The sequence below is a fragment of the Durio zibethinus genome, chromosome 1, assembly GCF_047325235.1.
Source record: "Durio zibethinus cultivar Kanyao isolate XHJ-2024 chromosome 1, ASM4732523v1, whole genome shotgun sequence".
In the NCBI taxonomy this organism is placed as follows: Eukaryota; Viridiplantae; Streptophyta; class Magnoliopsida; order Malvales; family Malvaceae; genus Durio; species Durio zibethinus.
Genome location: NC_143162.1, coordinates 36147528 through 36162387, shown reverse-complemented (window position 1 = coordinate 36162387; position 14860 = coordinate 36147528). Strand labels below are relative to the sequence as shown.

The following is a 14860-nucleotide window of genomic DNA, read 5'->3' as shown; positions in this document are numbered from 1 at the left end:
TATTAATCATTCCTTTTTTCAAATTTTGTGGCATTAAGTGTCCATATATTTATTTCAATTTTTGTCCTTTTGAGAGCGAATAATAAATCATTTTGTTCCAAAATTTATCCTTTAGTAAGAATGACATTCAAAAGGAGATACAAGTAAATTTTATTTTAACTAACAAATAATTTTTAAACATTAAATAAGATTAGTTTATTATAAAATAATTTTTTAAAAAAAATATCTTTATCATTCGACATATATAAATTAATTTTATTATATTTATATCGAGATCATAATTTAGATATTATATAAATATATTCATCTCATATGAGATTATGACATGATTCATCTTAAATTATTAAGAGTTAAATGACGTTGATAATTATTGAATTAATTTATCGATATTATTAATAAATAAAATTTACTTATTCAAAAATTACATTATTAGATAGATAGAACTAATGCTAAAGTATGAGATCATTATGCATATCAATGGTTTGATTTAAAGGTTACTTATTATGGAACGTCAATCATGGATTTAGTTATCATTATTTTGCAAATAAATTAACTTAATTAATTGATGGTACTATTTCAAAATTTTATTTACAAAATAGTTTGAAATCTTCGAAGATTATGATGCACGCGCTAGAGAAAAAGACAAGTGAATTGGAGTCCAGCAATGTGAACGAGGATCGAATCATGATTGCATCGTAACCGCCCACGTGTCATCAGTGCTTGGATTTTATGGTGGATCCGTGATTGTAAGTTCAGCATGACAAGAAGCAGTTGGGCAGTTGATATTCCAGCTGGCACCAAAACCCTAACCTCACCGACTTATATTTCTATATAGTTTTTTTCAACCGCTAATCGAAAAAAAAAAAAAAAAGGGGACAATCCCACGAATGATTTTAATTTATAATAAATGTTAAATAATTTTTAAAAATTTTATATAATATTTAAATTTAAACTTTTTAATTAATATGATACTTTAAAAATTATATATTAATATCATTATTAAGAGCATTAATGATAAAAGTAAGTATAATATTAATTAATAAATTTATAATTTATATATTATTAACAAATTTTTTAAATTTAAATATTACATTAAATATTTTATTATAATTAAAAAATAATAGTGATATTAATCCATGTGCAAACACTTCTTCTACTCATGATTGTATCTGTGGGATCTGAATTTGAACCATATTCTCAAATGGAAAAATATAGGTTATAATAACAAAAATGTTTTTAAATTTTATTACTTTATTTAGATAATTTTTTACATTTTTATTATATCTAAATAATTATTTTATTTTATTTTGTATATATATAAGCTTTTAAATTTTAATTTATATTTAAATAAATCTTTAAATTTTAATTTATGTTTAAACAAAATCTTAACATAAATTAATTTTTTATTTGAAATAAACTCTTAATTTTTATTTTGTATTTAAATAAATACTTAAAATTTAATTTATATTCAAATAAATTTTAGTATAAATTAATTTTTTGTTTGAAATAAAATTTTATTTCCATATTAATTAAATAATAAAAATTTAAAATTTATTTAAATAAAATGATAAGGTTGCAAGCTTTTTAATTTTTAGTATTTTAGTCAAAGTATAGATATTTATTGTTGTGATCAAACAGATCCTGAGCCACTTGATTCGTAGCAATCAAGGTGGGGCCATCGTTGTCTCATTCCAACCCATTTGCCGGTCGTTTTTTGGTCCTTTTGGAGTTTGGAGGGTTTCGGTTTAGCCCAACACCGCGTGAGAATAGGTGGTTTGTCCTCTTTGTTTTGGTCAACCCATTGGTTACATGGTTGTTGATGTTCTTTTATTTTGCCTCTTGTTTCTTCGTACATTTCTTACTTGCTAGCCACTCTATTTTCATGTGATAAATTAGAAATATTGGCGTTCACATTTTAAAATCATTATGTTTGTTTGTCAGTATTTGTTAAGCTGGATGATAATTATCATAAAAGAATTCAAAGATTTAATTATTATATTTAAATTTTAACATATTATTTTTTTTTACATATAATTAGATGAATAATTAATAATTTCAAGCTCGAACTCAATTGCAAAATAAAAGTGCTTGTTAAAAAAAATTAAAGAAGCATTACATTGCCAGATGGACAACAATACATTAGATTAAAAATATTTAAAACATTATAATTTTTAATATTCGTATTTAAAAACTCTGATATCATATTAAATTAAGTGATTGATTATTTTCAAAAATTAGTAGAGAAACAAAATCCACCTATTATATATGAGTTCTAATAAGACCTATTAAAATTGTTTAGGGATTGCTCTTGCTACTCTTGGAGCATGAGATTCCAGCTTTTTTTTTTTTTTTGGGAAAAAAATTTATTTATTCAAAAAAATTATTCAGTGCTCCTGCTTTTGTATTCAAGCTGTTTTTAGCTCCCAAGTCCCAACCCATACAAAATTGCCAAGACAAAAGAAAACACTTGTATTTAAATTCTCTAATCTCTTAATTTTTTATTATTATAATATGGTTTTTGGGTCAAGGAGATTTCAAGTCTTTATACTAATTCACATGGACTTCATTGGACCAAATATCCAAGTGCTGTCTTTTAAAGGAAGTTTTTGGCTCAAATAGATAGAAAATAGATATATAACATAATGTGAATTTGACAAAGGTTTGTTCCATACATTGCTCCCAAAGAGACGATTTTGTGGGCATGTAAAAATAGGTTTTGGACTGTTGGGGTATGGTTTCACCTCTCAGTAGTCATCTCATCTGGTTGGGCCAATAAGGCTGTCGACAGAGAAGAGAGGTGGGATTGAGTTTTATTATTATTTCTTTTATTGGCAGTGGCGCATGATTACAGGATATGGGCCATATATGGGCAAGTTTATATTTCTCGTACAGCTATCTTATTTAGTTTTCCTCCATCTGTTCAAAACTACCCTTACGGCTTACCATATTCCTCATGGTCATCCTCTAATTTTATTGGAAAATAATAATTTACTTTGAAAGCATTGTAATAGAAATTACAGATGAGAATTAAATGGAAAATTCCTGATAAGCTTGTCAAATAGGACTTTGCATAACCCGGGATTTAAACATGGATTCATATTCGATGGACTGGTTGTTTTGTTGTTGTAGTTTGTTCATTATCTGCTTGTTTTCTAGTTTTTGTTTTAGCAGGTTGTTTCTTCTCTTTCCCTGTTTCCTGCCCCTAACAAGCTGTCAGCAGATTTCTACTTTTTGGTAATGGGAATTGCATCCAACGCCCTCTTTGATTTGGATGAGTGGGAGGATTTGGCTTCATTCTATAGAGGCAAATAACTATCTAGTTAGTCCCTGTGGGCTGTGGTGTTGCTTTTGTTTTTTTTGTTTTTTTTTTTTATCTTCTTAACCAGAACCAGGATTTGCAAATCAAACTGACTTCAAATGATTTACAAGGACAAAAGGTAACCAGGCAAAGCTTGAACTTAAATTAATGAAGAACAAATTGACTGGTTGCGAAAGGGATTGTCTGCATTAGATGTCAAAATAATATGAACTACGAAAAGCAAGCAGAGAGTTGTTGGTGCCTGTGGCCAGAATTTATGCTTATGAGGCCTATGAAAGTAAATGCTCGGAATTTCAGCCACCACAGAAAGTTCTATTTGGGAGTCTACGTCGAAAATACTTAAACCTGAAGACTTTGATATTTGAGGATGCTTAAGTGCTATTACATTAAACATGGAACTTTCTCTGACACCTTTTTGGCTCCCTTAGATTTTAGGGAATATTTTCTTAATTGGTTGTGTAATGCAAAAAGACAAGCACCTTTTTTCCTTTCCTCCAAAGTTTTCAGCAGAATTCGTGGCTCTATTGAATTAGACCAGGCTAGAAGTTTTGCTAAACCAGAAAATTTTCCGTCATTAAAGAATATTTCATATTCATTGTCCAGTTTGAGACAAAGATAGCCTGGTATTCTGAACAGGAGATGATATTGGCTTTCAACTGCATGAAAGTGACACAGCAGCTAAGTTAGGTTTGGAATCTAGCACAAAACTATCAGCTAGCTTGAACAATGGGACATAGAAATAGTATAGCCATGGTGAGCTGTTTCTTTCCGTCATTGAACAAGTGAAAACATTAAAGAGAATATAGTCTTTATAGTACTCATGTAAAGTTTCACGTGTAGAAATGACACAAATTTCTAATGAGCTCTTACAAAGAAAACACTTAGTTCTGGACCAGGTGCACCATCTGGATTGATCATGTATAAAGCTTCCGAGTCCTTTGATCCAACCACCTTCTCAAATCTTGCTCTCATGTACGTCAATTCCCCATCGGCTGTGACTGTTTCCTTCTCATTTGGGCTTGGAAGGACCCCTGCACCCATTGACACGCCTCGTAAAAGTTGCATAACATGAAGCTCATCGTCAGACAATTGTTTCCTCCTGATAGAGTAACCCATCTTTCTTCCATTACAGTACACTACCCAGACAAACTCCTCCAACAGTTTCTTCTTATGCGTCTTGGTTTCACTCTCTAGAGCTATTCTAACTACATCAGATGCCATTTCCTTTCGAAGTAAGCTGCTAAGCATTGGTAGCTCTATGACAAACATTGGTACGCAATGGGGATCATCTTGTATTGCTAAGCAAACTCTGCCTTTGCGATAGCCAAAAATTGTACCTGTTGTAGCACTATCCTTCAGCAAAGGCTTCCGGGGTCTACCCAATAGTGCAACCATCTTGCACCCTGAGGTTAGCATAGGAAAGAACTTGAACATACGCAAGAGACTGCCACTGCGACTGGTCTTTCGGTGCTTCTCTCCAGGAGTAGGCTGGAGCAAAGTCAGCATTGCCGGATTGTACATTTGGAAATATGGACTAGAGTGAACCGGTGGCATCATTGGACTTTGCTTAAAGTACCCAATTCAAGAAGCTAGAAGGGAGGGGGCTATTCTGCGTAGAATTACAGAGATAAAACTAAAAAGAGGTAGAAAAAGGGAGGGGGTCTGCTATAGGAAATAAAAGGAGTGAGTTAGGCGGGTGGTTAGTCACTTGGTTTTGATTGTCCTTGGAATCTTTGAGGTCGGAAAGAGAAGAGCAGAGAGCCTACAAGGTGGTTAAGAGAAGAAAAAAATGAGAATAAAGCTTGATGTGACCAAGTTTGGTAATGAAAAAGAAATGGAGTTCAATGCGACAAGATTAGGGAGGTCGGACCACAACTTGCGGGGAATGGTATGATGAAAAAAAGCTCTCAAAAAGTTGAAAAAGGACTCTGGTAATGTTGGTTTAGCATGTGCCTTCTATATATTTTTTTTTATAAACAAGTAATTTTATTTATCAAAAAATAAGAAGAAAAGTTAGTAAAAAAAAAAAATTGTTACATTATCAAACCTATCCAAGTCAATTTAACTAAAAAATAAAAAATCATACATAAAAAATAGAGTTGTTTAAGTCCCAAGAAATACAAAAATTTATATTTTTTGATTCAACATGCCTCGATTTAATATGATCAAAGACTTATATGGGGGACTCTTCTAGGTTCTATAAAGCATGTGGTTCCTTTCTCTTCAAATATGGTAAATTGGTAAATATAGGTGCTCTCCAGAAATTCTTAATATAGTAGAAATCAAATATTTACCTTTTAGCTTTTTGATTGCTCATTTCAGCTCTTCATTTTAACGAGCAATTTCTTTATAGAGTTGAAAAAGCTGTAAAATTTTATTGTCTTTAAAAAAATCACATTCAAAGAATATATGATCTCTTAATTTTTGCTTTGAGTGACAAATCACACCATCAGTCCATCACCATTGATTTTTAGACCCCAAGAAAGTATTCTCCTTACACAGGGCATCAACATCACCTGCTTTATGCTTTTCCAAAACCCATCACAAACTCTCACTAATAATTGAGGTGCAGCTCCTCGTTCCTCAAATTTTCTTCTGTTTATCCATGGAAATTGTAAAAGAACTTTGCTTTTGCTTGTGATTTACTCTTTCTCTGCCTCTCAGTTTCTTGTCCTTTTCTATCGTGTCTGGCCATAGTCTCATTCGATAGAGGCATTTCAGGCAGCAGCACAACTGAAATATTGTTCAAATTAATGTACACTACTAGCTACTGTTCAATTTGGTATTAAAAACTGCACCCCGTTTTTGCTTACAACTAAAGCGATGCTCATAATTTGTTTTTAAGCAACTCATCTCTGGTAGTTATGGAGTAAATCTCCAATTCTTCTCACATGCCCTGTTCATGGCAGCAGCCACGTGAAAACAAGACAGGTCGTTTTCAAACAGGGGTTCATCTGAAAAAGACTAATTGAAAAGAAAAAAAAAAAAAGCACCGTCGGTATCGTCACAATACCATGAAATCTCAAAAAAAAAAAAAAAAAACTGATTAATCATCTTGTCAAAGCCATCTGTTTTTTTTTCAAAATACAGAATAAGAATTATGTACATTTTTCTCAATAATTGTGTGATAGCTAATCATGGACCCCTGAAATAAATTGCCCCATCTTAACTTGATAATAACAGTTCAAGAAATTTTCAAAAGATTTAGAGATTGATATATGTTTTAAATCTGCTTTTGGTTACTGGCCCCCCAGAGTCATTGGACAAAGGGTTACATTACTAACAGCTAGCCTGGGCTCCATATTAGAGTTTGCAAATGGAATTTGTTGAATTTGGACTACAAACAAATATGCAAGCTAAGAATCAGACTTGGTTCAATGACTTACTACACTAACAAAAGTCTTTAGGCATGAAATCACCCAATCAATAAAGCTAAGCTGAAATGATAGATATGATGTTTTTGGCTTGCAAAATCTTGATGAATATTACTACTAGTTACTTTTCCGAAGTTCATAAATGTCATTCAAATTTTCTACCTGCTTTTTTTATTGAGTCGATGGACTTTTATTATATCCAAATCAGGGAGTTTCAAAAGGGATTCATAAAGTAATCGAACATAAAATGATTCTACCATCTAAACCCTTTGTCCCTGCCTTCCAATTATTGTGCCTATGATGGGGCTTCCCAGTCCATGTCAACTTTGCTTGAAGTTCTACGTGACTTTGTGGCTGGTCTGGTCTTCCTTTATTTGCAAATTACTTTCTTGTTAAGAAATGAACTCTGCCACTGTGGTGATTGCTAGTCCATGATCGAACACATTCAGACACTACAAGAGGAGGATTTCTAATTCATCTCCTCAAAATCTTTGAATAATTCTGGGTTTAATCTCACCATCGATCGATATCATAATTAATTTTATCTTTTATCTAAATAAAATCTAAATTTATGTTAAAAAGTTTCGATTTAAAGTACTACAACTTTGTAATTTTCTAATGGCTTCATGTTCTTGATGATTGCTTAATAATGTTTAAGTTCAAGTTTCGGAAGGCCTAATTATCATGTAGCCATCCAACCAAAAGAGTTGGCAACGGACAGAATTTTTAACAATGAGAAATGGGCACCTGAATAGTGTCCTTTGATACAAGTTTTGATTGTTGAAACCAGCATGGGCAAATCACAATGAGAGCTTTTACCTTTTAGAGACCAAAAGGGAAGTATATTTCGCAAACAATTCTATATTCCATGAAAATGCTTGTGCAATCAGCCTACTATTTCAGAACCCGATAACCCGAATCAGGTGCTCTTTTTTCCCAACCCTTTTTTTGTTGAGCATTTGATTGGAATATTTTATATCATACAATTTGCAAAAAGTAAAAGAGCATGACATGGTTCCCAGCTCTGGAATTATATCTAAAGAACCTCAGCCAAACTAGTTAATTCACTATGCATCGCTAGGAAGTAGCACAACCATCTTCATCAATACAAGAAATGTCCTTTTCGTTTTTTATGTAAAAAGACTATAACAGGATTTGAATGTGCAATTACTGCTTTAAGATATAGTCTTAAAGACACCGGTACGCAGATCGAGCCCTAGTTGTATCTCAGAAGCTTTCTTGTTTAGAAATTATCCATAAAAGCAATACCATGACCCTTATGCATTGCTTGCCATTAGCATTATTGAATTACACGGCGAGAGCGGGGAGTTAGTTGTTTATTTTTTCTTTTTCTTGAATACATTTTCTAGCAAGCTTTGAATTTTCTTTTGAAGTAAAAAAAAAAAGGTCCATATTTCCAGTACCCATCTGGTAGCTTGGGAAAAAGAATTAAGGCTGGATCTAGGGGAAAACATTGGGCCCAAGTTAATTAGGCTGTTTAGGGGCCTCAAACGTGATCTGGTGTCAGGTAATGGACCAAAGCCACATTTTTTACGTTTACTTCCCTTATAGAAACGTCAGCATGTAGAATTGCAAGGGACGGGCAGACAGACAGCAAGAGGTAAATGGCTATGGTAAGTTCACTTGACTAGTATCTGATCCTGATTTCAAGAAGCAACAACTATTTACTATCTTTCAAGTTATAAAGCCAAGAGTTGGATAAATTCAATTGTCTGAAATCTGGGGTTTGGCTCTATTGCATGCAATTGGCTATTCCAATTCCCTTTTATGTGAATACTCTTTCTTTTCTTTAATTCACAAACATATAGTAGTAACATATCTTTGATTTGAAAAGATCTAGCAAGCATATATTTATTTGCATAAAAATCGATTTATAAAGAATGGTCTTGGCAAGAAAGCAATATCAAAGTCAAACTGGATTGGATACAAGAGGACAAGAAAAACTTAAAGCTATATTATCATTATTTTGCAGGTCATACATACAAAAGATGAACAATTCCAATAGCTTCCTAGTGGCAAGGATGGATTTTGAATTGCAAAAATGGTAAAAAGATGAAATCAATCTCCTACGCTGTTGATGCACCGGGGGGCATTGGCTAGAAGAGTAGTAGAACCAGTTTCGAATCTCAGGAATTCCACACGTAAATAATTACGGGCTTGCTTCTTTCCTTATTGACTTCATAATTTCTTGGATTACATCCAAATTCCCAAGGACAGGCATATGGAAGAACGACCATTTTTGTGTTGCAACTCTAGTGAACTTATAAGGCCCATGTTTATGTTTTGATCATTTGTAAGGCAATCAAAGCCTAGTCAATGATGCAAACAAAGTCAATTGTTTCACTTCAACGGCAGTGCACAAAACAAAAGTGTTTGATCTGACAGGATAATGTCTTAGAAGAATAAAAGGCAGGGAAACCTCGGGTTGTCCGATCTATACCAGATTATGTACGACTATGACCCATAAAATCTGGAATTGTGGTCCCACATTGAAAGTCCTAATCATCATCGATCATACAATGGATTCCAAAATTCGAACGGTTACGATGATTTCCGGATGACTCAAACTCTATCCAACTAAATACACCTGCTTACATGTGATTCATTCAAATGGCTCTTTCAACCCTCACTCGCTTCTCTACTACTACTTCTTCACCATTCTCTCCCGCTCTAATTTTCAACCATTTCAGTAAAAGTATCATCTTAACTATCGCTACTAAGAAGAAGAGTCAGTCCCACAGTTACAAAATAATGGCTTCTTCACAGGCTCATGTACCCTTATCACAAGACAAAAAAATAACAGCTCCATACGGTTCCTGGAAATCCCCCATCACCGCCGATATTGTTTCAGGCTCCTCCAAACGGCTTGGAGGCACCGCTGTTGACTCCCAAGGACATCTCTTTTGGCTCGAGTCACGCCCTTCTGAATCAGGGTAACTTAAACTCTTAAACACTAACAACCCTGATTATCTCGGATGGCTTAATCCAATGGGTTGACCACTATCTGTCAATACCCATTTGATGTTATTTGTATATTCAAGACTACATATTCATTTTTTTTTTTTTTTGTTTATAGACGGGCAGTTCTTGTGAAAGAAGCGGAGAAGCCTGGAGAGGAACCCATTGATATTACGCCAAAGGAATTTGCTGTAAGGACGGTGGCTCAAGAGTATGGAGGAGGAGCGTTTAGGATTTTTGGAGATAATGTTATTTTCTCCAATTATAAAGATCAGAGACTGTACAAGCAACCAATCAGTTCCAAAGGTTCGAATTGCCACTATATCTGTTTTACTCTTAAGTTAAGGTTTTGATTGGAATTTGTTAGCTGATTATAATGAGTGGCAAAGCAGATCCTTGTCCTACTCCAATTACTCCAGATCATGGAGGACCGGTTGTTACTTATGCTGATGGAGTTTTTGATTCAAGGTTTGATCGTTATATCACTGTAATGGAAGGTTAGACCTTTTTGATATGTTGCTTATCTCTACTGTTAATGCGGTTTTCAAATTGTCCTTTTATATTGATTCAATGTTATCACCTTGATAGATCGCCGTGAAAGTAGTATAAATGCAACCACAATGATCGCAGCAGTACCACTTGATGGTGGGAATATCCAAGGTATAAATTTCTCTGGAACTAAACTTGATCTTGATTGACTGGCCAAAAAAAACCTTGATCTTGATTGTGAATTATTCTGTATTATGATTATGATATGGTTTTTCTGGGGTTGGATTATTGTTTTTATATTTTAATGTTGTCAGTTATTGTTTGTTGTTTCACATTTTTATGAGGAATGGTTTTTGTTACCTATTGTCAACATTCAGAGCCAAAAGTATTAGTGAGTGGCAATGATTTCTATGCTTTCCCACGTTTGGACCCCAAAGGTGAAAGGATGGCATGGATTGAGTGGAGCCACCCTAACATGCCGTGGGATAAAGCTGAGCTCTGGGTTGGCTATATTTCTGAGAATGGGTAAGCTGAATTATTTCAGTGGTCACATAGCTCTTCTTCTGTATTCTTTTCAGCTATCATTTTTTTAGTTTCTTCTTCAAATTGAAAGCTGACTTGTTCTGGATTGTTGATGCTATTTGGTACTGTAACAATTTTGATATCTATCGATTGGTTTGTCATGCAGGGATGTGTACAAACGTGTTTGTGTAGCTGGTTGCGATCCTAAAATTGTGGAGTCTCCTACTGAACCGAAGTGGTCCCCTACAGGTATTCATAGTGATTTACTTAAAGTTGTGAACAATCTTAAATATGAAATATAGGCTTTCCTGATATCATCCTATGGTAAAATAAACACTTAAATTTTAAAGTTGCATGAATAAAATAGTGTGTTATTTACATCTGTATTATCAGGGTATGTCTTTCTTTCCATTCTTTTCTTCCTTAATGAGAGCAATGAAATCCTGAAATTTGACATTAATCTTGCAATAGTAACGTCCAAATGCTGACTTTGGGACAACTTTTGTGCCTGATTTCGGCCAATGAATTTGATTTTTTTCTCTTCCTTTTGATATTTTCTAATCTTATGGGAACTGATGATCCATTTATCTATTGGTTAACAAGTTGATCATTGAAATATTGAAATATTTTTGAATTTGTGCAGGAGAACTTTTTTTCATTACTGATAGAAAAAATGGATTTTGGAATCTCCATAAATGGGTAAGTTTCCTTTTGACAATTTTGAAACTGCATTTTATTGCCAGCAGTATCTGCCAATATTTATGGTTTCCAACAATTTTGTTACTCATTTTACATGATACATCTTCATTTAAAGATCAATAATACAAGATAATAATTGCTTATTAGTCCTTACATAGCCAATTGTTTTCTAGAAAATAACATCACAAATTTTTTGTTGGTTTTTAATAGTTCTAACTAGTATTATAGACATCAGTCTCATTCTATGAATTACTTTATACTTTACAATTCTTTTTTTGCTCTCTCTTTTTCCTCCTCCAAGGTGGTGTGTCAGTGATTTTCTGCATTATATTACTTGGCTGTGCACTTCTCTAGTCTTAAGTATCCAACAGAACTCATCTCCTCTTATTATCTCTGGAAACAGGTTGAATCTAAGAATGAGGTGCTTCCACTTTGTTCCTTGAATGCTGAGTTTGCAAGACCATTATGGGTTTTTGGAATGAATTCTTATGAGTTCATCAAGAGCGAGGTAGAAAAAACCGTAATTGCTTGCAGCTATAGGTAATTCTGAGAAAATTACTGGCCAACATACTTCAATAGATGGATCAGTTTTGTCTTTGAAAAACAATGTTATCTGGTTTATTGTTAATCGATACTCTGGATGTCTGAATGCAGGCAGAATGGGAGGTCATATCTTGGAATTCTGGATGACGTTCAGGGTTCAGTTTCTCTGCTTGATATTCCTTTCACAGATATAGACAATATTGTACTTTCAAAATCCTAGTCATTTCCTAATATTACCTTTAAAATCATTCTTGCATATGAAATCATAAGTGAAGAATGATGGTTTTTTAATATGTATGTTACTTCTTTTGCAGACTTCATGGAATAATTATCTGTTTGTTGAGGGAGCCTCTGCTGTTCATCCTTCATCATTGGCTAAAGTAAGGCTGTCCTCTTTTCTTACATTTTAATAATTTTGTGAGAGCCTTTGATGACAATCATAAATACTGTCTTTCATCGTCTTTGAAGGTGACTCTAGATGGCCATAAAGTAAATGTAGTTGATTTCAAGATTGTTTGGTCGTCTTCACCAGATAGTTTAAATTTTGAGTCATACGTCAGTCTGCCAGAGTTAATTGAGTTTCCAACAGAGGTTCCTGGCCAAAATGCCTATGCATACTACTATCCACCATCTAATCCTCTCTACCAAGCTAGCCAGGAAGAAAAGCCACCGTTGTTGTTGAAAAGTCATGGTATGATATTTGCTTTTCTTGAAAGTTAGTGCCTTGATTGATTGTCCAGCTTTTTTGAAAAACTTGCCTATATAGGGCCCTTCCCTTGATGTGTCTTGTCTCCGTTGCATTAGCAAAATCTCTGTATTTGAATGCTTTATGATGCATATCTTATGTGAGATATGGCAGGAGGGCCTACGAGTGAAACTCGTGGATTTTTGAATCTCAGCATCCAGTACTGGACTAGTCGAGGTTGGGCGTTTGTGGATGTTAATTATGGTGGAAGTACTGGTTTGTTCTCCTTGCCTTTAGCAAAACATGCAGACACACATGACCTTCAGTGAACTATTTTAACATCTTGAACAAATTCATTTCTGTCTATATTTGATTTGATGTGATGCATAGATTGAATTACATGGCATGATTTTGTAGGTTATGGAAGAGAATTTCGTGAGCGACTTTTGGGGTGCTGGGGAATTGTTGATGTTGATGACTGTTGCAGCTGTGCTAGATTTTTGGTAATTTGTTGTCTTATTTTCAATTGTTTCCAAATTTGTGATGGATGGAGATATGACACTTTCCTGTCATGATAATGCATGTTTCTTTTCTCTAGGTGGAGAACGGGAAGGCAGATGCAGAACGACTCTGTATAACAGGAGGTTCTGCTGGTGGGTACACAACCTTAGCAGCTCTTGCTTTTAAAGATATGTTCAAGGCTGGAGCTTCCCTCTATGGGGTGAGTAATTGATTTCATAATTATTTTCAGTTTAACTTTGGCATAGGCAATGGTGTTGTATGAAACATTTGATATTTTAGATTGTCATTATCACTAAAAGAGGTAATCTTGAGTCTGATGACCCTGCAAATAATTAAGAGTCTAGTGAATTATCCTTGTGTTTTGCTTATCCTTTGTTTATTGATGCTGTATGTGTATATGTTTCTTTAAATCCTAAGAATGTGAAGTAGAAAACTGACATTTATTATATGGTGTGATTCTCTGTGAACAGGTGGCTGATTTAAGCTTGTTGAGGGCAGAGACGCACAAATTTGAATCACATTATCTTGATAACCTTGTTGGTAATTAGAAAAGAAAATTCAATGCCTAGTTTGTTTTTAAACTTTATCCATTTAGTGGTTAGCTTATCCCTGACTAATTGCAGGAAGTGAGAAGGATTACTTCGAGAGATCACCTATCAATTTTGTTGATAAATTTTCTTGCCCAATCATTCTCTTTCAGGGACTGGAAGATAAGGTACAAAATTTTCTTCTTCAAAACTTTTTTGGTCGACAATGATGATCAGGGGTTTATTGGTTAAGTGGTATTGCTTACAGATTGTGCCATATGACCGCATCTTAGGGTATTATTTGTGTCTTTGGTAAAACAGAAGAATTTGAGTTTGAAGTTAAGTGGTACTATCAAGCAATAGCTGAGATCAGTTGCTTGTAATATTTGGATTCATTACTTGAAAATTTATGTCTACAACAATTGTTATGCAATTCAAGCATGCTTCCGGATGCTTAGTTTGTGCAATTTGTTCTGATTTCCCCTAGGTTAAAGTTTGAATAATCTTACATGTCACAGGTTGTACCCCCTGACCAAGCTCGTAAAATCTACCAGGCATTAAAGGAAAAGGGTTTGCCTGTTGTTCTTGTGGAGTACGAGGGAGAGCAGCATGGTTTCCGCAAGGTATATACTACCCTGCGTTCTTATTTAAAAATTGTCTGAATGAAATATAATCCCTTAATAATGTACTTGAACAGGCTGAGAACATTAAATTTACTCTAGAACAACAAATGGTGTTCTTTGCACGGTTGGTTGGGCGCTTCAATGTTGCAGATCAGATTACACCAATCAAAATAGACAACTTTAATGAGCACTAAGAGGAGAAGCCTTTGGCTCAATGATTTCATGAATTATTGGAAACAGTCACTTTTTTAGTTTTCAGAAAGCTTGAGATCTGCGCTTAGTAGTGATTACCGGAGCCCTCACTTGGAACATAAAAACCTTTTATCCCTGTAAACCTGAAAAGCTACTTGCTAATCATCACCGTCCCTATGCATTGTTATTTGCTAATAAGATGATATTTAGGCATTCGGTCAGATATATTTATATTGGGTGTTATGTAACCGGATGACAGTTGATCTATTCTACATCAGGCTCACCATCACCCCAAAGATTCGAGGCTTTTAGGCTCACACCTGTCCTTTAACAGATGCGGCTGCCCCTCTCAAGTCAAACTCTAAGAAATAGATGCTGGTCCTATT

At 34.1% G+C, this 14860-nt stretch overlaps 2 protein-coding genes across 2 annotated transcripts; one reads left to right on the top strand and one right to left on the bottom strand.

The window, feature by feature from the left end:
- Positions 1 to 3532: 3532 nt before the first annotated feature.
- On the bottom strand, positions 3533 to 5359 carry LOC111311373 (protein MIZU-KUSSEI 1-like). Its single transcript, XM_022910748.2, has one exon. The coding sequence runs from the start codon at positions 4874 to 4876 to the stop codon at positions 4175 to 4177; it is 702 nt and encodes a 233-aa protein (XP_022766483.1). The 5' UTR covers positions 4877 to 5359; the 3' UTR covers positions 3533 to 4174.
- A 3950-nt stretch (positions 5360 to 9309) lies between these two features.
- Positions 9310 to 14695, top strand: LOC111312640 (peptidase uncH-like). The gene is made up of 18 exons (XM_089767681.1): positions 9310 to 9647; positions 9791 to 9978; positions 10065 to 10169; positions 10261 to 10332; positions 10539 to 10686; positions 10850 to 10932; positions 11327 to 11382; positions 11786 to 11922; positions 12037 to 12127; positions 12240 to 12305; positions 12394 to 12616; positions 12785 to 12886; positions 13028 to 13113; positions 13209 to 13331; positions 13603 to 13672; positions 13756 to 13847; positions 14178 to 14282; positions 14357 to 14695. The coding sequence occupies exons 1-18, from the start codon at positions 9325 to 9327 to the stop codon at positions 14474 to 14476; spliced, it is 2190 nt and encodes a 729-aa protein (XP_089623807.1). The 5' UTR covers positions 9310 to 9324; the 3' UTR covers positions 14477 to 14695.
- The last annotated feature ends 165 nt before the right edge of the window (positions 14696 to 14860 follow it).

Coding starts and splice junctions, on each gene's coding strand:
- LOC111312640 (XM_089767681.1), top strand. CDS start 9,325: ATGGCTCTTTCAACCCTCACTCGCTTCTCTACTACTACTTCTTCACCA. Junction 9,648..9,790: donor TCACGCCCTTCTGAATCAGG/GTAACTTAAACT, acceptor TTTTGTTTATAG/ACGGGCAGTTCTTGTGAAAG. Junction 13,848..14,177: donor TTCAGGGACTGGAAGATAAG/GTACAAAATTTT, acceptor TACATGTCACAG/GTTGTACCCCCTGACCAAGC.
- LOC111311373 (XM_022910748.2), bottom strand. CDS start 4,876: ATGATGCCACCGGTTCACTCTAGTCCATATTTCCAAATGTACAATCCG.